General features: G+C 35.5%; 2 protein-coding genes across 3 annotated transcripts in view; both read right to left on the reverse strand.

Annotated features, from left to right (window-relative positions):
• Positions 1-10,506, reverse strand: part of LOC107696597 (amino-terminal enhancer of split-like) — a 20,084-nt gene extending 9,578 nt beyond the window's left edge. The window contains exons 1-6 of the mRNA XM_016497022.1: positions 10,249-10,506; positions 4,889-4,989; positions 4,254-4,317; positions 2,435-2,479; positions 2,297-2,314; positions 799-873 (exon numbers count right to left, since the gene is read on the reverse strand). Of these exons, the coding sequence (XP_016352508.1) occupies positions 799-873; positions 2,297-2,314; positions 2,435-2,479; positions 4,254-4,317; positions 4,889-4,989; positions 10,249-10,287 (342 nt within the window). The 5' untranslated portion in view covers positions 10,288-10,506. The remainder of the gene's footprint in view (positions 1-798; positions 874-2,296; positions 2,315-2,434; positions 2,480-4,253; positions 4,318-4,888; positions 4,990-10,248) is intronic.
• A 6,526-nt stretch (positions 10,507-17,032) lies between these two features.
• The window catches only part of LOC107696010 (amino-terminal enhancer of split-like), a 22,506-nt gene continuing 16,214 nt past the window's right edge, over positions 17,033-23,324 (reverse strand). The window contains exons 2-7 of one of the 2 annotated variants that reach the window (XM_016496155.1): positions 22,515-22,612; positions 20,362-20,425; positions 19,115-19,159; positions 18,691-18,753; positions 18,433-18,507; positions 17,033-17,873 (exon numbers count right to left, since the gene is read on the reverse strand). In XM_016496155.1, the coding sequence (XP_016351641.1) occupies positions 17,649-17,873; positions 18,433-18,507; positions 18,691-18,753; positions 19,115-19,159; positions 20,362-20,425; positions 22,515-22,612 (570 nt within the window). In that variant the 3' untranslated portion in view covers positions 17,033-17,648. Of the gene's footprint in view, positions 17,877-18,432; positions 18,508-18,690; positions 18,754-19,114; positions 19,160-20,361; positions 20,426-22,514; positions 22,613-23,324 lie in introns of both variants that reach the window. The other variant, XM_016496149.1, reaches the window with a different exon arrangement.

Raw genomic sequence — 23,324 nt, forward strand, 5'->3', positions numbered from 1 at the left:
TTTGTCAGTATGGTGTATGGAGTGTAGATTGATGTGGAAAAAAGTAATTTAAAGCAGTTTAACATAAGGCAGCAACATAACAAAACGTGAAAAAAATAAAGTGCTATGAATACTTTCGCAAGGCACTGTATATACAGTTTGTACACCAAAAGTCTTGTCAGGCATATTTAGAACAAGAAACATTAGATGACATTAAAAGACTATTTAAGGATCACAGTGCAGAGCCCAAAAATACTAATTAATAGTCATTTTAAATGTTTACCAATCTTCAATATCCTGCGTCATTTCATTGTTACATAAATATATCATTATATATATATATATATATACATATATATAAAATTTCCAAATGTCTAAAGATTATATGACATCTGAAAATCAATTTTAGTATAAATGATATACTATTATATTATAGTTTTTATTAATAGTTTGAATTAAGTTTTTATTTTTATATTTTATGTTTTTTAATTTAATTTTTTACTATTTTTGTACATTTTTATTATTTTTTAGTATAATATAAATATTAATAAGGTTTTTTTATCATTTTATTTCACTTTTAGTTTTAGTTCTTTTAGTACATAATTTTCAACTAAATGAAAATGAGAAAGGTTTCCTTTAGAACAAGTTGAATTAAAATAAATTTACCTTTTTTATCTTTATCTATCTATCTATCTATCTATCTATCATAGTTTTAATTAACTATAATAACCCTGAGAGACAGTAGAGAGCTGACTGTAATGATGAAGGGCCAGCTTGCCATTGCTCAGACTGAAAACTGTACTGATGTAACAGACTCACCCCGATGATAGCGTTGAGTTCAGCCATGCTAACATGTTTGGATCTTTCCACTGCTTGAGCCACCTGATGCTGATGCTGCAAGAACACACAAATTCACACATGAAGCATGAATAGAGAAGATATTCAAAGATCAAGAGCAAACATGCAAAACTACACCCGAGGCGAAACCTGCTACATGACAGCACCTTTCATTGTGAAAAACCACAAACAAAGCAGAAGCGCATGTGCCACAAACAGCAGGTCAACTGAAAAGTGTTGTTGTTGTCTCTGTGGCAGGCCTGATGTTCCCAGAGGGCCTTACGATTACAAAATAACCAAATCCACTCAGCGAGGCTTAGAAAAGAACAGTATGAAATATTGATCTAGGGAGAGGTGGGCGATTGGAAGCTCTCTGTTGATGACCACCTCTGCTGTAAATAATTCATGTGTAAATAGCCCGTGGGGGGAGAGCAGCTCGGAGAGGATGAGCGTGTGTGTGTGTGTGTGTGTGTGTGTGTGTGTGCGCGCTCACCTCCACTGCAGCGAATCAAGGGTCTTGCTCTGGTACAGGCTGATCCCACACACTCTGACCCACATACACGCTCAAATCCAGGCATTTCCAACAGATGGCCTGGAAAACAAGGAGAGATGCAGGGGTCTTATCTGGATTAGCCCACTCTAGCGTGTGTGTTTGCTCATACAGAGTAGTCAGGCTTAAACCCTGCTTCAGAGTAAATACCCAACAAAACACTGAATCAGGCACATCGCATGTATACAGCACATCCCTCCTCAAAACGACAAAGAAAAATGAAAACAGATAAAACCTTTCTTTTAAATATGTTTGAGGAAAATACAGATAGTTTTTGCTCCACATTTAAAGCTACCATAAAACAGCATATATATACACACACACACACATTATAAATGTTAATATTATATATAATGTTCACATATACTATGTTAAAAGAGATATCTATTTCAAATAAATTCAAAGATTCATGAAAAAATGTATCACAATGTTCACAAAAATATGAAGCATCACAACTGTTTTCAACAGTTATAATAACCCGAAATGTTTCTTTAGCAGCAAATCAGCATATTAGAATGATTTCTGAAGGATCATGTGACACTGAAGTAATGATGCTGAAAATTCAGCTTTGAAATTACATTTTAAAATATATTCAAATAGAAAAAAATATTTTAAATTAAAATAATTTCTCACAATATTACTGTTTTACTATATTTTTGATCAAATAAATGCAGCCTTGGTGAGCATAAGAGACTTCTTTCAAAACATTAAAAAAATCTTACTAACCAGTTGATCAGTTGAACTGTTGAACTGAATGAATGTAACACCTGAAATCTAATATGTAAATGTCTGTGCTGCTGATACGACAGTTTGAGGTTCAATCCCTGCAACTGGAGACTTGCTGCATTCAAAATCCTGTTCCATCCCTATCAAACACTTGATCATGTAGTTTCAGCGTGATCGTCCCAGCAGCAATTAGTGTTTAGTTCATCCAGTGCCATCACTAACCTGCCAACCAGACCCCATAATTCCCGCACATAAGGACACCTCATACTGTAAAGCTCATTACACAGAGATCATGCTGATCTGTAATGAAATCAGAATACAACCGGCACATCAGTCACTCACCTGCTTCTGCATTTCAATGTTCAGCCCGTAAGACATTTCATAATACTGTGGAAGGAAACAAGGGCAGTTCATTAAACGATATAAATCACAACTACATCCACCCAAATGACAGAAATGCTCTGCATGTGTCACCAGAGGCCAGAAATGACCCATATTCATAGTGAAAGACCAGACACTCATTTCTCTTTCATATTAATGTGTGTAGATCATCATTTGTATCTATGCATTTGGCAGAGGCCTTTATCCAAAGCCATTTATAGTGCATTCAGGGTATGCGTTCAGTATTGATCAACAATATTAACTCCATAATTTATCATTTTTCAGTACTTTTCAGACAATTTTATCCCAGTTTTCAATGAAATAGTGTTATTTGGTAGCGCATAACTATAAATTGAGCATTTTGTGTGTATTGTCATTTTGCAAAACATCTTATATGATTACACTGTATAGACTTGCACTATGCCTTATGCAATAAAATAAATAAAATTAACATGCAATATGCCTTTTTCATTACAATGAAATAATATAATATAATGGCAACAAAAGACTCAGTATGGACTTGCACTATGCCTTTATCATAGGGCTGGACGATATGGCCAAAATTGATATCACGATATATTTCTTAATTTCGGTCGATACGATATAAAAATTCTTAAAAAAAAAAAAAAACAACAACATTCAAAACCTTACTGTTCAAAAACTTTTGACTGGTAGTGTAGGCTGATTATTCTTATAGATTGAAACAAATGTGCTTCAGACTGGTAATGTATATCGAAATATCGGAAATGTGTTTAAAAATCATATCACCGTTATTGAAAAAAATTATATCGCGATACATATTGATAATTATTGTCCAGCCCTACTTTATCAATAAAAAATAAAATCGTATGGACATGCACTATGACACTATGCATAAAATAAAAATTCAATGTATACATTTTTAATTTTGTTATTTATTTTATAATGAATCAAATTCATGCATTACAAAATTATAAAATGTATAATTTTTCAGTACTTGTTCCTATCTATTAGCTGTGAAAGATATATATGCCTATGCAATGAATTATCCCATTTTTGGCCAATTTGAAATTATCGGCATCAACCAATAATTGCTTGCCAGTTGACAGAAAAGTCAGTTATTGATTTTTTTTCAATTCCAAAATGCCCAAATGCCTTGAGAACAGATAATTTTTTCCTGCTGTCAATCTTGTTAAAGAGTCTATCTTGTACAGTCAATCTTTCTCAATGAATTTCAAATAGACAATATGTAAAATATAATAAACTTACAATTTCACAATTTTATATACACCGTGCTGGGTAGTAACTGATTACATGTAATCTGGATTACATAATCAGATTCCAAAAATTAAGTACTTGTAATTAGATTATATTACATTTTAATACTCATAATCAGACTACAGTTAACTTTGATTAGATAATAACATATTATTCACACAATAATTCACAATTTATTGATTCTCCCTAATTCTTCGACACAAGATTATTCTATTTGAATCAATGTGATCAACAAATTAGGTCAAAAGTAATCAAATATATTACCTAAAATGTGTAATGCAATGGATTACCTTACTAACTGTAATTTCAATATATGATATTATTTTATACATACAATATATATAATTTGATTTATTTTTATATTATTTATCCCAGGTTTTCAGTGTGGACTTTGACTATATGCACTGCCATTATATTGGTCAAGAGCAAGCTGGCCACTAAAAAAACACACATTGATCGACCATAACTATCAGCTCAGTCACAGCTGAGGATTATGGGTAATGTTGTTGGATGTCACTCTCACCATGATGTAATGTCTGTGCATCTCAGTTTTCTCACTCGCCAACTTCTCACATTCCAGCTTCAGACTGAAAAACAGAAAACGACACACGATGTAAGGTCATGTGACACTGTGCCCTCGTCATGTGACAGTGGTCTATAGGCCACAATATCAGCCCTTCCAACATGAAACAGAACAACTTTTACCACCGCTATTACTGAAGCCGATCCCCTTTTATAATGTACACTGATGTTTACTGTTCTAAAGAAAGACGTTCAGTAGCTTTTGTAATTGCTCCTAATGAGACTATCAGGATTAGCTGGCTAATAGTCTGCATCAGCTAATACAGGCGTCTAGTCGCTGGAGTGATTTTAGAGCATTACTGTTAAATAATCTCATCAGCTTTGCACAGGTGATCCCAACTGCAGTTCAGAGAGGACGGAGATCATCATACAGATCTAAATCACAACATAATTGAATAAAATGCAGATGCAATAATAGGAAATGAAGTAAACAGCAGTAAACATCAAGGGACATGGGAAGCTTTTGAACATCGGTTTAATTTTATGAGTCAGTTGAGTTACATTTGGAGAGTTTGTGTGAATAATATTGCGATGAATCCTCCAGGATGAGGTGAAATGAAGGTCATGCATCTGTACCTGTGATACTGGGCCTGGAACAGCTGGAATTCCTCTTTTATATGGTCGAGAGTTTCCAGGACTGTGAATTTCACACCGGCGTGGCCTGACACCAGCGGAGCCTGAAAACACATAAGTATTGTGAGGGACGTCACTCCAAAAAGATCCACCGGTTAGCCTATTATTTACTATTTCTACAGTGTAATGGGATTACATTGCTAATTACTCTGTATGGAGTAATCATGTTAGGTAATCTCAGGAGGACAATACAAGGATAGATGGCAAATTGTATCTTCATTTAACATACCCAGTGTGGGTAAATGTGGGTCTGCTGTTATTTTCATGATGATGCCATGTAAAATTCATGTTTTACGTTATTATGTTTTCAATGAAATAGTGTTCTTTGGTGGGGTACAACTATTTTCATTTTGCAAAACATCTTGTATGATTAAGCTGTATGGACTTGCACTATACCTTATGATAAAAAAATAAAATAAAAAATAAAACACTGTATTAACATGCACCTTTTTCATTACAATAAAATAATATAATAAATGGCAAAAAATGACACAGTATGGACTTGTGTGTGGACCAGTATGCGTGTGTGTGTGATTTGAATAAATCACATCATTTTTTTTTTTTTAATTCAGTGTTTTGTAATTTTAATGTAAGTGGGAATACACAATCAAATCCTCTGACACACACACACACACACACACACAGACCACACAAAGAAGGCTTTACTGCATGAGTAAAGAGACACTTTATATGGCCCTGCCTTTGACAATAAATGCTTTGTTTTGTCAGCTTTATCAAAAACACGAGACTGACTGCAGGCACATATTGGACTTGCACTATGACTTTTACATTAAAAATAAAATAAAATAGTTAAACAATGATGATGCATGGGTTTGCAATATGCCTTTTCCATCAAAATGAAATAAATACAATTTTGAGTAAGACCTTGCCAACAAAAATGATTTGACTTGCACTTTGCATCAAAATTAAAAAAAATGTATAAAATAAAATAGAATATAGTACATTTTTCCTGTTAGACAATGCCAAACAATGATGATGTATATATAGGCTTGCACTATGCCCTTTTCATACAAATAAAAAAATGAATAAATAAATACCTAAATAAATAAATTAATTCAAATAAAATAATATAATATTTTGTCTGTTCAACCTTGCCATCAAAAATGACTTGAACTTCTGCATCAAAGTTAAATTAAATAAAAAATAAATAAAACAAATTAACTAGTTTATTAGTCTGTTATAGGCTAATTAGTTGATTAGACATGCCAAAAATGATACTTGCACTGTGCCTTTTGCATCAAAATAAAATAATATTTTGCCTGATAGACCATGCCAACAAATGCTGTATTGAGATATATATGCTGGGTTATGGTGAAGAGCAGATAGTCAGAGGAATGGAGGCTTTGGTCAGTAAACAAGAGGGTGTTGTACCGAGAGCCGAGTACAGCAGGACAGAGCCATGAATTGTCACACAGACTGTTCCTCTCACACCAGCCCTGAAAGAACGCAGTCATCTATCTCACACTGTTTACTGTGCAGGGCACTTTCAGACAAGAGATAGAGATGGCGAGGGGAGGGGGGGAAAACACAGAGCCGTGAATAACCGTAGGCTGCTGAAATATTCAGCACATGTGGCATAAATACAAGAGCAGTAACAGCCATGTGTGTGTGTGTGCAAACGACACATGAACCTGCTGCGTTCCCAATCGATGCTTCCTGTGCCGATTGCTGCTACTGGCAAAAACAGAACTGTTCGGGAGGGAAAAAACCCCGCACATCTGTTCGGAGCGATCGTCTCATTCCAGGAGACTGAATCTGTACTGTACATCAGCTCTGATGAGCAGCTTGTTAAGGCCTCGATACACAATACTGCTCTGATGAGAACTGACACCATGCACCGCCGCCTCCAACACGCACACACACACACGCAGCCGCTGCACTTTATCTGTTTATTAGGGCTGTTCATTTTACATCTTCATTTGATGCCACTAATTATCAAAAAATAACAAAACTTTATACAAACATAAATAATGATTAAAAGAATTGTTCAAACAAATATGAATATGTACTCACCCTCAGGCCATTCAAGATGTAGATGAGCTTGTTTCTTCATCAGATTTGGAGAAATGTAGCATTACATCACTTGCTCAGCAGTGGATCCTCTGCAGTGAATGGGTGCCGTCAGAATGAGAGTCCAAACAGCTGATAAAAACGTCACAATAATCCACAAGTGATCCACACCACTCCAGTCCATCGGTTAACATCTTGTGAAGTGAAAAGCTGTGTGTTTGTAAGAAACAAATCCATCAAGATGTTTTTATTTCTCTCCTGAAAAACAACTCTAAACAAACATGTGGGTGGATTTTGATGTGAGAGGACAACAGGAAATGGACTTTTTCACTGAGGGAAGCGTTCATTATTGATTATGTTGACTCATATTTTTACCAGAAGCGACAGTTTAAAGTTAAAATGCCTTGATGGATTTGTTTCTCACAACCATGCAGCTTTTCACTTCACAAGTCATTAACTGATGGACTGGAGTGGTGTGGATTATTGTGATGTTTTTATCAGCTGTTTGGACTCTCTTTCTGACGGCACCCATTCACTGCAAAAGCTCCACAGGTGAGCAAGTGATGTAATGATAACCTTCTTCAAATCTTCTGATGAAGAAACACATTCTGGATGGCCTGAGGGTGAGTACAATTTCAGCCATATTTTCATTTTAGGTGAACCATTCCTACCATCTGAGAAATTCAAGCTTGAAGTACCACCTAAATGCATGTTTTTTCGCAAATTCTGCAGTGTGTGCAGTCACAGCTTCAACTACATGCAAAGCTGAACTAAGTTGACACAACAAAGTCAGTGTCTTGAAAACAGCGTTAATGGTTCGAGACTGTTAGACGTCACATAACAGCCAAATCAGTCCATCCAGCGCATGTGTGCACGGATAGAAAAATTTTTATTTTAAAAATGTGCACATAAAACTGACAAGATGGGGTTTTGAGAGATGTTAAACTGTGTGTGATTTTATGTTAAGTGTTAGTAGAGCTAGTGTGTGCTAAAGCCAGATCTGATCATTAACACCATCAACGTAATGATAGTAAATACAGCACAGATGGCGAAAGATACACAAACAACAAAAAAAATATATACATGCGAATATCACTCATACACATATTCACACTGCTTACATCTGGTATTATCGTCACACTCGTGTGTGAACTGAACACAAATGCACAGTGCTGAGTAGAGTGCAACTGTACGGTTCACATTCATTTTCCCATGCAGAAATTGATTTGTAAAAATAGCATACGAGATCCACCAAAAGCAAAAGAGCTCAGCAGTGACCGTCCACTCCCATGAAGCACTGTGAATATCATAGTTGACTCGAGTCTCCCTTTAAATCCACTTACATATTTGCATATCTATCTATACATTTTTAATAAACCTAATATATCGTGTTTATACTTGTAAACAATGACTACTGGTCATCAGTCATTAGTTTCCTGAGCAATTCTTTCACTTATGAATTTAAATGCACAGTAACTATCTTGAACAATACAATACAAACCTAGACTTGTTTTTTCAGCTAGTTGCTAATGCAAAATTTAGTTTAACTTGTGCTAAAATTGAAATAAAATGTAAAAAGACATACTTAAAATACTTTTAAAAATGCACAACAAAATTACTAAAATTTTAACTGAAATGAAAAATAAAAACTAAGAATTAAAATGACAAAAATGCCTAAAACGTATCTAATATTAAAATAACAACACAACAACAACAATTTCAAATATTTATCAAAACTACAACAGTATATGAATGGTTGAGATCAGAGGCAGAGGATAATCCCAGATGTAAAGCGGGCATGAGCGTCCTGTATCAGATCCGACAGGGTTTTGAGAGCAGACAGAAGCTGCCCACTGGAGTCAGATCATCAGCGGCCCAGCAGGCAACAGCACACACAGTCATTACGTATTACCACACACTGTCCGCTAAACACACAGATGTAAAAACAGCACACACTAACAAACCAAACCACATTTGCACACTCTCTAAAAGGTCATTCATTATGCACACGAAAATTCCTCACTTTAAAGCTAATGCATGTTAATAATGCATGGGTCTCCATGGGCCTGTAATAACAAGCCATCATAGCAAAGGTAGCTTTGAAGTGCAGCTCAGTGTGTGAGTGTGTGGTATCGTGTTGCCCAGTGACGATGATGGAACATGACATTTGCAGTGGAGAGTGGGGTGGCCTGGATCCATATGTAGCAACATGCAGCAATAACTCAAACAAACCATTCATTCACCCGTCCATCCATCTGTCCATCCCTCCTCCACACAGAGCAAACTCAAGCCACAAATCTCTCCCTCTGTTCATGAGTGACCTTCTACTGTATTTCTGCCTTGAATAATGCCTCATTCCTCCTCTTCTGCACATGCACATCTGCCCATCTCTCACAATTCAAAAGTGTTTTATTGGCATGACTTTTTAATATACAAAAATAAAAAAATTATTAAAAATAATAACTGAAATAAATATAAAAATAAAGTGCATATATATATATATATAACAAATAAAAATAAAATGTGTATGTGTATGTAATACACATTTTATTTTTATTTGTTAATAAAAATAATTGCTACCCCACTCTCCACTGCAAATGTCATGTTCCATCATTATTAATAATTAATTACATATAATTAAAAATTGAAATAATTATTACATAAAATAGAATAATTATTATCTATGTATATGGGAAATAAAATAATTTATTTTATGTGGAAAAATTACACCTGTTCTAATTAACATTTGTGCATGTACTTGGCCTATATAGGCTATGTGTGTGTGCTTTGTATAATTGTGTTTAAATGTGTGCCAGCTTGAGGAGAAGGCTTCCCCAACTAAGGTGTGGTTCCTCTTGAGGTTTCTTGATTGTAGATGAATATAGATGTAGAGTTGTGTCAAGTACAGTAATATATTCAAATAATATATGTGTGTGTGCGATAAATATATCATTAAAATATCACAAGTAAAAAGTGTAGTAAAACTGTGGACGCAGAACAGAATCATACACGATCTAAAAGACGTGCTGTTTAATAATAGGCTCAATTATATATATATCTCTCTTACAGTGACTGTAATGGGACTCCAGGCCTGTGTGTTTTCTCAGCCCGTGCATCAATCATTGAACTCATAACGCTGTAATTAACTCTTCATCGTGACCTTAACCCTGACCCCAACACCAAACACAACGCACGTTAAAACGGGCCACCGCGCGCAACTCAGCGATCCGCTAGAGACGATCTGGAAAGGAACGTTCATTAGGCTGCGGTACCTGGGGTCTTCCGTGCGGATACATGGTTCTGGAGGTCATCCACGGGGATCTCGGTGGTCAAGACCGACAACGAACCCCCCCCCCGCGTCCGCTGCGGAAATCAGCTTCGCTCCTCCGCGCTCCAAACGTTCTCGAGCAGCTGAAGAATGACAAGGTATCCGATGAAAAGTTGAAAAACGTTCTATTCGCCCGGATCAAGCGCTCTTCCTCTGTATGACGCACAGTGACGCCGCGCTACAATGTAACAAGATCAGCCTGTGCGGGGCGCGTGCGCGACGGAGATCAGAGCAACATCAACAACGCTGAATAATCAGCGAGTCGATTCTCTCGAACGATTCACTGATTCACTCGAGTCTCCTTAAAACGTACCACGTCAAACAGCCGAAATACTATGGGTTTTTGAGGAATTTGTCGCCGCTGTGATCGGAGAAATTCACGATTTAGGAATGACTATGTCTGTTGAAGAACAAAACAGTCTCTTCAAAAATGTTAACCCCGGACTTTTACATTCAAATTTAAAAACCGCGAAAACCCGTAGGCAAATCCTGAGGGACCCTATGGCTCGAAAATGTGAATTATCTTCTGCATCTGACTACAAAATGATCTTCTCTGTTGTTTGTAATGTTAATTCTCCAACGTTTTAATATGTTTTCAAAAGGAAAATATAGCTAGCATGGTGAAATCCTACAATAATGTCAATTTACGAACGCTCTGCGAATCGGCTCGTGCGAATCACTAAAATGATCCGGTTCAAAAGAATGATTCGCTCGCGAATCGGCAATCAAAACCAAACTACAGCCAGCAAGAGGTGTATTGGATTTCTGAAAATCTAAAATAAATATATGAGAGATTGAGAGGGAGAGAGAAAGGGGTGAAAGATCAGAAGAGAAAAGAAAACGCACAGCAGCTCTTCTCAGCGGTGCTGTCTGTGAGATTGACATTAACTGCGGAGAGCCAAAGCTGCTTTTAAGGTCGACCGCTTACATTTGCTTATGAAGATTATATAAATAGGATAAAACGGGAAAAAAACGCAAGTGATAAAACAGCTGAAACCAAATTATATTGGTATATGTTCTATTAGTATTCTAAACTCAGCTATTTAAAATGAAATACTGTTTGAAAGAGAACAAAGCGGGAAGCCGTTCGTATCATAACACAGAACATAATGTACAAACATTGCAGCCTTAACGTCTCTTTTCACGACTGGACTCTGGTTGGCTAACAAGATTAAAGTCAAGGCCAATGAGTGACACCAATGCCCACGTTGGGTCATTACATCTGCTTTGATCTAGACCAATCGTGAAGCAGGATTTAAGCGCAAGCGCGTCAGTGTTGCATTATGGGTAATGGAGTCTTTTATGTTCTCAATCGCCGCATAATGAAGATGGAGAGCCAGTCGGCGTGCATGAAGCGATTTGATATATGTGAACATTCGTGAGATTATGAGTTAATGATCCACATTGACAATCTGTACAAAAGAGGTATCATGTACAAACTGAAACGGAATAATATTAAGAAATAGACAATACTGACCGAACTGCATTAGCCTGTATAATCATCATGTGCCATTTCATACTACGCATTATAATTTCAACACCATGCATGCCCTAATATATTGCATAGAATATTAATCTCACTTATTTAGGCTAATGAGTTTTCTTTTATCACGAAATCACAATGAAGTGTGCACATCTGCTTAAAGGAAAATTAAGATGCATTACAAGTTAAAATTAATTTTAAATGAGAATTTGCAACTTAAAAAATCGGCTCGACTGAATCACTAAAAAGAACCGGTTCAAAAGTATGATTCGTTCAAGAAGCCAAACTGCAGTGAATAAAATATTAAAACTCAAAGATTTAAAGATGTAAATCATGATAATACATTTTGTTTTATCACGAATCACAACAATGTGAACATATCCGGTTAAAGGAAATTAAATTAAAATGCACTAAAAGTACATTAAAATTAAAACATTCATTTTAATTTAGAATTAAACTGCAACTAAATAAAAAAAAAAACCTTGAATATAGTTTAATTTTTTTCCTAGGTATTACTATCAACTTTTTTAGGAAATTAAATTAAAATGCACTAAAAGTACATTAAAATGAAAACATTCATTTTAATTTAGAATTAAACCAACTAAATAAAAAAAAAACCTTGAATATAGTTTAATTTTTTTCCTAAGTATTACTATCAACTTTTTTGTTAATGTTTTTTTTTAATTCCCTTGTATATATATATAAATAATGTGTGTATACACACACACCCACACTAATAACAACATTTATTATCAGATATAAAGACAGAAGAAAAAATGAAAGGTGGAAAAAAGGAGAGAGAGCCGCAGAACTTAAGAAGAGGAGGAGAGGAGGAGTGGTGCAGTGTGGTGGAAATAAAACAGCAATGAGAGGATGACGACAGGCTGAGGAATGAAAAGTGAGAGTCAGTGACAACACACACACACACTGAAAGAGTTTAATGAAATATCATGTCAGAGCTCCGCCACAGGCCACATCTCCATCAACCAGAGGAAATTAACAGACCGACAGAATGTGCGCATACAGTTTGGATTGTGTGCAATAGAGAAAGAAAGAAAGAAAGATTGATGAATTGTCACCTTCATTCAGCAGATCGTATCAAATCAGAACTAGGCTACACTCATCGAAATGCAAATATACAACCATTATTATTACACTGAACAAAATTATAAACGCAACACTTTTGTTTTTGCCCCCATTTTTCATGAGCTGAACTCAAAGATCTAAGACTTTTTCTATGTACACAAAAGGCCTATTTCTCTCAAATATTGTTCACAAATCTGTCTAAATCTGTGTTAGTGAGCACTTCCAGTTTGGATTGTGTGCAATAGAGAAAGAAAGAAAGATTGATGAATTGTTACCTTCATTCAGCAGATCGTATCAAATCAGAACTAGGCTACACTCATCGAAATGCAAATATACAACCATTATTATTACACTGAACAAAATTATAAACGCAACACTTTTGTTTTTGCCCCCATTTTGGCCACAATCAACAACCTGATCAACTCTATGCGAAGGAGATGTGTTGCACTGCGTGAGACAAATGGTGGTCACACCAGATACTGACTGGTTTTTGGACCCCAATGGACGAATGGACGAAATGCATGCATATATTAATAATACTGGTTTTAATACTTTCCCACTGGGTGAAAATAATTATCGCAGGCCAAACATGTTCATAAGAACAACCATGAACTTCAGACATCCAAAAAAAAAAAAAAAACCTTAAAGAAATGTTATAAAAACTAAAACTAACAAATAAACAAATAAAAAACTCAAAATAAACAAAAATAACCTAAAATGAAAATAAAATGCAAAAATAATACATAAATAACAAACTTAAAAATAAATTAAAATAGCTTAAAATACATAATAAATAAACAATAACAGAAAATATCAAATAAATAAGTTGAAAATGAATTAAAAAAAATGTTAAAAATAAAAGTAACTGAAAATCACTTGAGGTAAAAATAACAAATAAATAGACAAAAAAAAAAAAAAACTCCTGAAAAGTCACAAGGAAACCAGGGGCCTGTTTCATAAAACAAGTTTACCTAAATAAGCCAGGTTTATTTCAGTTAGTCTGACTTATTGTCAGTTGATTTGGTTTAAAATAAGTCAGACTGACTTAAATAAACCTGGCTTATTTTGGTAAACTTGTTTTATGAAACAGGCCCCAGATCAGTTAACAAATAAAAATACAATTAAAACTTAAGTAAAAACAAAAAAGAAAATTTAAAAGCATGAAAAGTGCATCAAAAGAGCACAAAAATGGTAAGTTCTATGTGATCTGTGGTGATATTTCATTAATATGAGAGCAAAATCCTTCCTTCAGTATTGAGTGTATCAACATTAAACATGCCATCAAGATGATTAAATTGCATATTTGTTTATAGTCTAAATCGCTTATGAAGCAGAAACGGTTTGTTTGTCCAGCTTCATTTGTGTGTGTTATGATGAGCAGTCTGTCCAAAACCAGCTGAAATTACAGTCATCAGTGTATCTCATTTTCATCTGCAGGACAGCGTGGCTTTAGAAACACCATTAACCTGCAGGCTTCATCAGCGCTGTGTCAGCTCTATAGAAGGATCATTAGCAACAGCAGCACCTGCTGTACAGAACAGAAACTGTCTCCTGAAAAAGAAATAGTTTACATAGAAAACATATTTTTCATTACTCACCCTTATGTTGATCCAAAATGACTTTTGTCCTTCTATGAAACACAACAGGAGTTTTCCAACATTCTTCACGCGGCTCTTTTCAAAACAAAGACAGCAAACAGTGACCAGGAGCTTTCAAGCTTAAAAAGAGGACATTATAAAATGGACAGTTCTACTCCTGGAATACACAAATATAGCAGAGGTCAAATATTACCCTTTACATGTCACGCACTAGATTCTCTAGCCTGTGTTTTAATGAAAATGCATGTGCACTACAGTTCAAAGTTTGGAGTCAGTGAGATTTTATTTATTTAGCTGCATTGAATTAATAAAAAATATAATAAAACAGTAATATTGTGAAATATTACTACAATTTCAAATAACAGTTTTCTATGGGAATATATTTCAAAATGTAATTTGCTCCTGTGGTGCGCAGCTGAATTTTCAGCATCATTACTCATCAGTCTTCAGTGTCACATGATCCTTCAGAAATCATTCGAATATGCCCTTTTTGAATGATGCATTTTATTTTTCAGGATTCTTTGATGAATAGAAAGTCCAAAAGAACAGCATTTATTTAAAATAGAAATCTTGTGTGACATTATAAATGTCTTTGCTGTCACTTTTGATCATTTTAATGCATCTTTGCTGAAGTATTCATTTCTTTCAAAACTAAGTAAATAAAGTGACGTGACATGTGGCCAAGTATGGTGACCCATACTTGGAATTAGTGCTCTGCATTTATCCCATCCAAAGTGCACACACATGTGTAAATACAAGTTTACACACAGGTCAAACATTTTTATTATTATTTCATTCTTAAATGATTAATTATTATTATTTTAACGTTTCCTAAGCAATGATATTTGAGAGCTATACGGTGGAGAGAACGACTTATTATATATAAATGAAACCCAAACAGTAGCACTGATAAAGGTCCAATGAATCTTTTATTTGTAAGGCACCATAAATACTTCCTTACTGCTCAATCTCTCATTCATAGTAAATGGTTTAACCTTTTTCTTCCAACAATCGTCTTTAAATGAAGTTATAATAGCAGTTTATCAACACAAACAACATACATTTCCATCAAGTACATCATGTCACATCAACACACACACATTTTAAAAAAACTACTACAAAGCTCCAACATGTGGCAAATATCAGATGAGAGCCATCAGAAGAGGGAGGCTGCAGGAATGGCTCGTGTCAATGGATTTACGTAACAAACTCGGCTGATGAGACCAAGACCAACCGCTTATCCTTTAGCAGCTATAACTAGCCAAGACCAGCCAGCGCTACACGCATTTAAACAAATCAGAGCGGAAATGTTCAACTATTAATTGATCATAGATTTCTGTATAACCTGCGCTAAATATCCTCCGGGCCACATACACCATAAACATAGCTTTATACATACAAAAATGTTTACAAAATTAAATGTATATTGATATATTCATACATGGATATAAATTGGCCGTCAGGGTTTTTGAGATCAAGCGAAATCAAATCTAAAAATAAGAAAACTTAATTTGTAGATTAAAATAAGCGATCCAGGGCTCAACGGTGAGCGTTTCTTAGTATACATCAGCATGCACCGGGTGTGCTGAAAAACAAAGAATACAAAGGAATCATGGGACACAAGAAACAAATGTCCAGGAACACACAATTAGAAAATACCCACAATGCACCCGCGCATATGTACAACCTTAGGTAGTCTTGTCTTTAAAACTTGCCTTTGAAAATTATGACAAAGCTGATATTTTAAGAGAAACTGTGAGCAATGATATATTGGTAACGCTTAACAATAATGTTTAATTTGTTAAACACTTAAATGGCATTTATTAATCTTAGTTAATGTTAGGTTCATCATTTAATACATTATTAAAATCAAAAGTTCTATCTGTTAACATCAACTGTGAATTATCATGAACATGTTAATACGTGGAGTACAAATACATTGTTCATTGTTAGTTCATGATAGTCACTGCATTAACTAATGTTTACAAATGAGACCTTATTGTAAAGTGTGATTTTAGACATTTCAAGAACTTAACTTGAAAACAACAGTTATTGAGAGGGAAAAATAAAGAGTTAATTATTGTATTTTTTTTATTTGATTATTGATTATTGTAAAAAATACATACATTTCAGTCTTAAGTCTTGATTGTTTTTGCATTTTAGTTTAAAGTTCAATTATTTTAATATTAATAATAATAATAATAATTACATTTAAATGCTTTTTAGTCATCTTGATTGACTAAATCACCTTTTTAGTCACTAATAACACCATTTTAGTCATTAATAGTAACTGAACTTTAGCATCAACGAAAACGCTAAAAACACATCAAATCAAGGTTCAAGACTGAAATCTACTGAGAACCACTGCTTTAGTAGTAGTATGATATAGTATGCCAATTCAAATATCCTATTCCAGCTGCACAAACCATTCAACACACACTCACTGGCTGCCACCTGCTGGTCACACATGGAAACACATTCACTGCAAACAGAAAAACAAACCATGACATGAGCATGTGGGTCTGCACTAGGAACATCTCTTTGTCAAAACTATTTTCAGGCCTGTCACTGTCACACACACACACACACACACACACAAACACACACGGCCTTCGTAAGGCATTTATACCTTTCTGAGGGCAATATAGACAGTTGTCTTTTTATGTAAAACACGTGAATGAATTCCTGTGAAAGGGTCACTAGAGTGTTAAAACTCTTAACTAGAAGAAATATATCGACTAGTAGGTATCAGAGGAATTGACTGTTGGAGGCTCTTGCTGTGCGGTTTCTAAACTGTTCTGAGTGGTTATGTTTGGGGTGCTTGAGAGGACAAGCATGCAGTTACTAGGTTGTTGCGAGAGCATTGCCAGGCATTCTGGGTGACTCATAAGAGTGCATCATCAAGTCTCTATTATATTCAGGTCTCTGGATAAGGACCTTGTTACATGCTGAAGTTCAACACTTGGGGATAGGGGTTTGTTCAAATCACTAACCCCAAGTATGAGCAATATTAACAGAGCCTTAGCAAACACCACTAATGAAAAGCAAATGAATCAAACAGAATTACGGAATAAAGATTCGCTGTAGTAACAGAGAGAGAGAGATTGAATCAGACCCAATCCGGTGAGACAGGAGTTGCCTCTTTTTCTGCACAGAATCAAAGCGTCTCTATGAAGGCTAGTTGGATTTGTCTGCGTCGTCCTCGCGGTGGCCCTCGGCCCCGTCGCGGGAGCTCTTGTCCTCCTTGGCCAGGTGTGCGTGAGACGCGAGGATGCTGGACAGAGACAGGAGGCCGGAGCTGGAGGTGACGGCGGGCAGGGTGGGCGGAGTCAAGCCCAGGGGCAGATGGGTCATGGGTAACGCCAAACCTTGAAGCTGAGAGAGCTGGTGAACCTGAAGCTGCTGCTGCGTTTACACCAACAAACAAACAAACAAACACCCGTCACATATAAAACTCATACTGTTGACTTGCATGCGCATTCTTTCTGAAGTTTAATGACAAAGCCACATTACAATTTAATTGCATGTTTGCTGTTATGACAGACTATTTTGTACTAGCGTTACTTTGTATTTACAACGCTTACTGATAAGAATATAATCATTTCAATGCACTTTTTCTGCCATTCATTTTGACACCGTTTTTACGATTATGTTGTCTTAGGAGTATGAGAGAATCAAGATTTTTTTAATAGTGTGGCTAGTTACAAAAACTATTCATTGTCTATTTTAATGAATCATGTAAACGTGAATCTATGATTCAATGATTCGCTTGGGCCATCACTCAAAAAATATTCATGGAAATATTAATATACATATTTTATTTTTAAAAAATGATATCTGTATATAGATATGGATATACAAATAACGAGAGGCTAAAAGTATAATGATTTATTAATTTTCGAGCAATAATCTGCCAGTCCTACACAATAACACATAAAGTTGAATGGTGTGAGGTTCCTACCCGAATAATTGAGTTCATCTCAGGAGGGGTGACCTGTTTGGCTCGCTCAATCGCCCCCAGGACCTGCTGCTGGTGCTACACACACACACACACATACACACAACAGCATGCATTTCTCTTCAGGTAAAAAGCACAGCATACAAAACCAATAAAACCCTCTTCTGTCCATAAAAGCAACCCATGACACAAACCAATGGCACATCTGATGAGGCTGAGTGTCATTATAGAGAGTGTGTCATAAATAAATCACAGTCTGACCTCTTGAGACAGGTAAGGCAACACCTGAGCACAGATTCCATTCAATCTCTTCACAATCTCCGCCTGCAGACAGAACACAAACACATCTCATGGGTTTACATCCATTAATGAGGTAGCGCTTACAGGCTGCTGATGTTGCACAAAAACACATGAACAACACAGTCAGTCATGATAATGTATGCTGACCGACTGTGTTTGATGAAAGACGCTACTGAATCTAGGACGCTGCATATGTACAAACCATACAAGTAAGCCTGTGGTTTAAAGGAAACTGCAGATTTTGCACAAACATAAGTCTAAAGGTTTACATATCCTCCCGCCATATTTATTACATTTTTTTTAAACAAATATAATAATGCATTAACTTTCCCCCGCATTTGATGCAACATTTGTGCTGATTCTGACACAGTATTCAGATTCTCACCTGTTTGTGCATTTCCATGTTGAGTCCGTATGACATCTCATAATACTGCAGTCAGAGAAACAGGAAAGAAACATAAGATCAAAAATTCAGCTTTGTCATCTCAGAAAAAAAAAAACATTTTAAAATATACTCAAATAGAAAATAGCTATTTTAAATTGTAATAATATTTCACAATATTTTTACAGTATATTTACATTTTCAGCCACATATAACATATGACAAGCTGCACATATAATGATTCACATTTTTTGACATATGGGATAAAGAGAGACATCTCAAAAGGCCAAAAAACTCACCTGAATCCACCTTATACGTGTCTCAAAGAGGCAATATAAACAAGTGTATCGAAGGCAGCAAAAACAGCAGAGGACTAATGAATATAATCTTTAGTTGACTAAAACTAAAGCAATTAAAACATGTTTGTTTATTTATAATAAAGCTGAAATTAAGCCAAAATAAAATATAAACATTGGATGAAAAACTTTAGCTAAACAAACATTACAAATATCACCTTGAAGTGAAATAAGTTGAAGAACTGGAAGTAAAACTGGAATTAAATGAAAACTAAAACTTAAAACTGAAATGACAAAAGCACATAAAATGACAAAATTTAACTAAAATTAAAATGAAAACTGAAAATATTACAAAATATTAAAACAAGAACTAATATAAAATATTCTTAAAATCTAAAATAGTACATCAATAATACTAAAATAATGCTGGCACTTCAAGCAAAGTGATCTCTTCAAGTAAACGAGGTGGAGGAGAAGACGTCAATTTAACATCAGTTTCCTTGAAACTTCAGAGCGACCCAACCTGACTGTGATTTGGGCTCATGTTTAGGAGCTTTGCTCTGGGCTATAGCCGCAGATCACTCCTGCTCAGACACAGCTGTTACAGACACACATTCACATCGATCCGTCATACTCCTGTGCACACTTACGGCCCATCATACAACTGATCAATGAGACGCTTGTGTATGAACTACTGCATACGCCCACAGGCTTATAGACAACATTCAATCACATGACAAATAAGAAAAACTCATTTATATAAGAACTAAAGCCAAAACAATGCAAGAAATGCACATGTAAGGACTAAATAAGAAACTATAAAAATAGCACACTTCTGACAGTTCTTCTCAGAAGTGTGCTATTTTTATTTTATTTTTTCGCAGCGGAAACCGCTTCCATATGATTTGCATATAAGGTCTGATCAAATATTCTAAACATGCATGTTTTACTCACCATTATGTAATGACGCTGCATTTCAGATTTCTCACTCGCCAGTTTATCACATTCCAACTTCAGACTGAAACACAGAAAGAGAGAAAAACACAAGACAACATGAGATGCACTACTCGCTTCTTGTTAAATGTGTTTATATGTTGTGAATTACATGATGCATCTTTAAATAATGGAAATGTGGAGATGTTCTCAAGGTTTAAATGACACTGTCTGTGTATGACAGCTTCAATATTAAAATTTCACCCTAAAACACACACATTTCATTGAGGCTGTCAGCTGCACTTCACCTCACTTTCTCTCGCTCGCTCTAGAAGCGGGGGGGGGAAAAAAAGCCAGAAAGAATTCTGCAACATTCTATCACTATGACAACCAGTTTCCTGTCTGGACTGCCTCACGGAGGCTTGTGATTGGGCTGGCCATGTGTTGAGAAGAATGTAATCATGAAAGAATGTATGATTTTCTTCTTCATAAAAAACCTTTTATATTAAATAGCTACACGTACACTACCATTCAAAAGTTTTTTTCTTATTTTTTATGTTTTTGAAAGAAGTCTCTCGTGCTCACCAAGGCTGCATTTATTTGATAAAAAAAAAAAAAAACGGTAACAATTTTGTGAAATATTACAATTTAAAGGAACTGTTAATTGTAATTTATCCTGTGATGCACAGCATCATTACTCCAGTCTTCAGTGTCACGTGATCCTTCAGAAATCATTCTAATATGCTGATTTGCTGCTCAAGAAACATTTCGTATCATTATTAATGTTGAAAACAGTGGAGCTGCTTCATATTTTAGTGAAAACCATGATACATTTCTTTCAGGACTCCTTGATGAATAGAAAGTTCAAAAGATGATAGTTAATTTGAAATAGAATATTTTTGATCAATTTAATATATCCTTGCTGAATAAAAGTTAATTTCTTAAAAAAAAAAGAAGAAAAGAATACAGTAGCATATACTATGAAATATGTATATTCTTTCTCTGCTGGGAAAACCTTTTTATGGCCAAATTTTGGATATAAAACCCTACAAATGCACTCTAGAATGAGAATGTCCCTCCCCCAACACCACCTGCCACCGACTAATAGCAAGTAGTAAATCACGGTTTATGACGGTGATGTAAACTGGTTAAAATAAATGGCTCGTTTTTGAATCGGCCCATCCCCACGCCCTAACATCAACACAGGAGAGAAAATTGCATTTGTCAGACCATTTTATGAGGTCTTTAATCACTAAAGCAATAATAATAACAACAACATTATGCAATCACAAGCAGCTCCACAGAATAATCACTCATTCATTAGCATTACTTGTGGAAATACTCAGTGACATGGAGCAGTAAGGTGTGTTTTTAAACATACACCAGAGTTATGGCCTATTGACGCTGAGAGTGAATATTCAGCCAAGTCGAAACGAATCTAAAGCAGTCCGATGGTGACGACATTACCACGTTCTGCTGTTTATCCTTCTCCATTTCCCTCTTCCTTCCTCTGTCCGCGGTTTCTCTGATGTGTGATGGCCGGATGGCCTCCGTGATCGCTCTTATCTCTGGTGCTGAGCTGACAGATGATGACAGGAAGCTTTTCACACCATTCGAGCATCCCAGAGAGGAATTCACACAGGCAGGGTGTTTTTAGAGTGAGTAGGAGAGAGACTGCCTGTGCTTCTCAAGGTCGCGTTAAATAACGGTTCAACTAGTTTTGTGTATGAATGCTTTTGGTATGCTCCAGCTTAATGTTTTTAAAGGGAAAGTCTCTTCTGCTCAACAAGGCTGCATTTATTTGATCAAAAATACAGCAGAAAAAGTGATATTTTGAAATATTATTAGTTTAAAATATGCGTTTTCTATTTTTTTTTTAAAGTGATTTATTCCTGTGATAATTTCTCCAGTTTTCAGTGTCACATGATCCTTCAGAAATCATTCTAATATGCTGACTTGCTGCTCAAGAAACATTTTTTAGTAATAATGTTGAAAACAGTTGAATAGTAAGTTCAAACAGTATTTATTTAAAAATAGAAATCTTTTGAAACATTGTCTTTTCAGTCATTTTTGATCAATTGAATGCATCCTTCCTGAATAAACATTAATTTCATTAAAAAAAAATCATACTTTTGAAACTTTTGAGTAGTATTTTGTACGAGTGTTTGGTATACCTGTGATATTGTGCCTGCAGGAACTGAAACTCGTCTTTGATGCGATCACAAGAGTCTGACGTGGTGAATTTGAGCGGCTGTGTCGATTGAGACGAAGCCTGAAAAACAAAAGACAACAGATAAGAGATCTGATTCAACATGACCTCTAAATGTTCCGATGAACAACCTAGGCATCAGTTAGGAAGAAGTAGGTTAACACACTGAACCATAAAAGATATTCAATTGGTAAGACTCTTCCTCTGGGGTTATCAAGCTAATTTTAGTCTTAACTGTTGCTAAAATAAAGTGCATAAAATGTTTGACTCAATATTTGAACTTTGACCACAGAAAAAAAAAAGCAAACCCCAGCCATGACAACAATCCTTTTGATCAGAGATATAACAGCAACATTACTGCAAACAGGCTAAAAGAATTCTGCTGAACGCCATAACAGAGCCAGTGATTGCATCGCGTGTTTGAGGTCAGCTTGTCAGGTCAGGCTGAAATTAAAGCTTCGTGCAAATAGAAAAGAAGGGCCATTGGCTTTTCACCTCTGACCTGCTTTACCAGAGGTCACTGGCTTGTGACCTTTAAGACCAGACAGACAGGAACAAACCATCACACATTAGAAAGAGAGAAACAGGATATGCAACTGTGTTCAGTGTGCTTCATAGGAAAACAGCCTTTTGAAAGCAGACAGATATGCATAGAAACTGCTGGATAAACATATGTGTGCGTGTTTACACACAACTGGCCCCCAGGGGAGGAACACAACAAAACATCTCAGCAGGGAATGCTTGCTTTACACACACACACACACACACACACACA

This window comes from Sinocyclocheilus anshuiensis, unplaced genomic scaffold (genome assembly GCF_001515605.1).
Source record: "Sinocyclocheilus anshuiensis isolate Anshui unplaced genomic scaffold, SAMN03320099.WGS_v1.1 scaffold217, whole genome shotgun sequence".
Lineage (NCBI taxonomy): Eukaryota > Metazoa > Chordata > Actinopteri > Cypriniformes > Cyprinidae > Sinocyclocheilus > Sinocyclocheilus anshuiensis.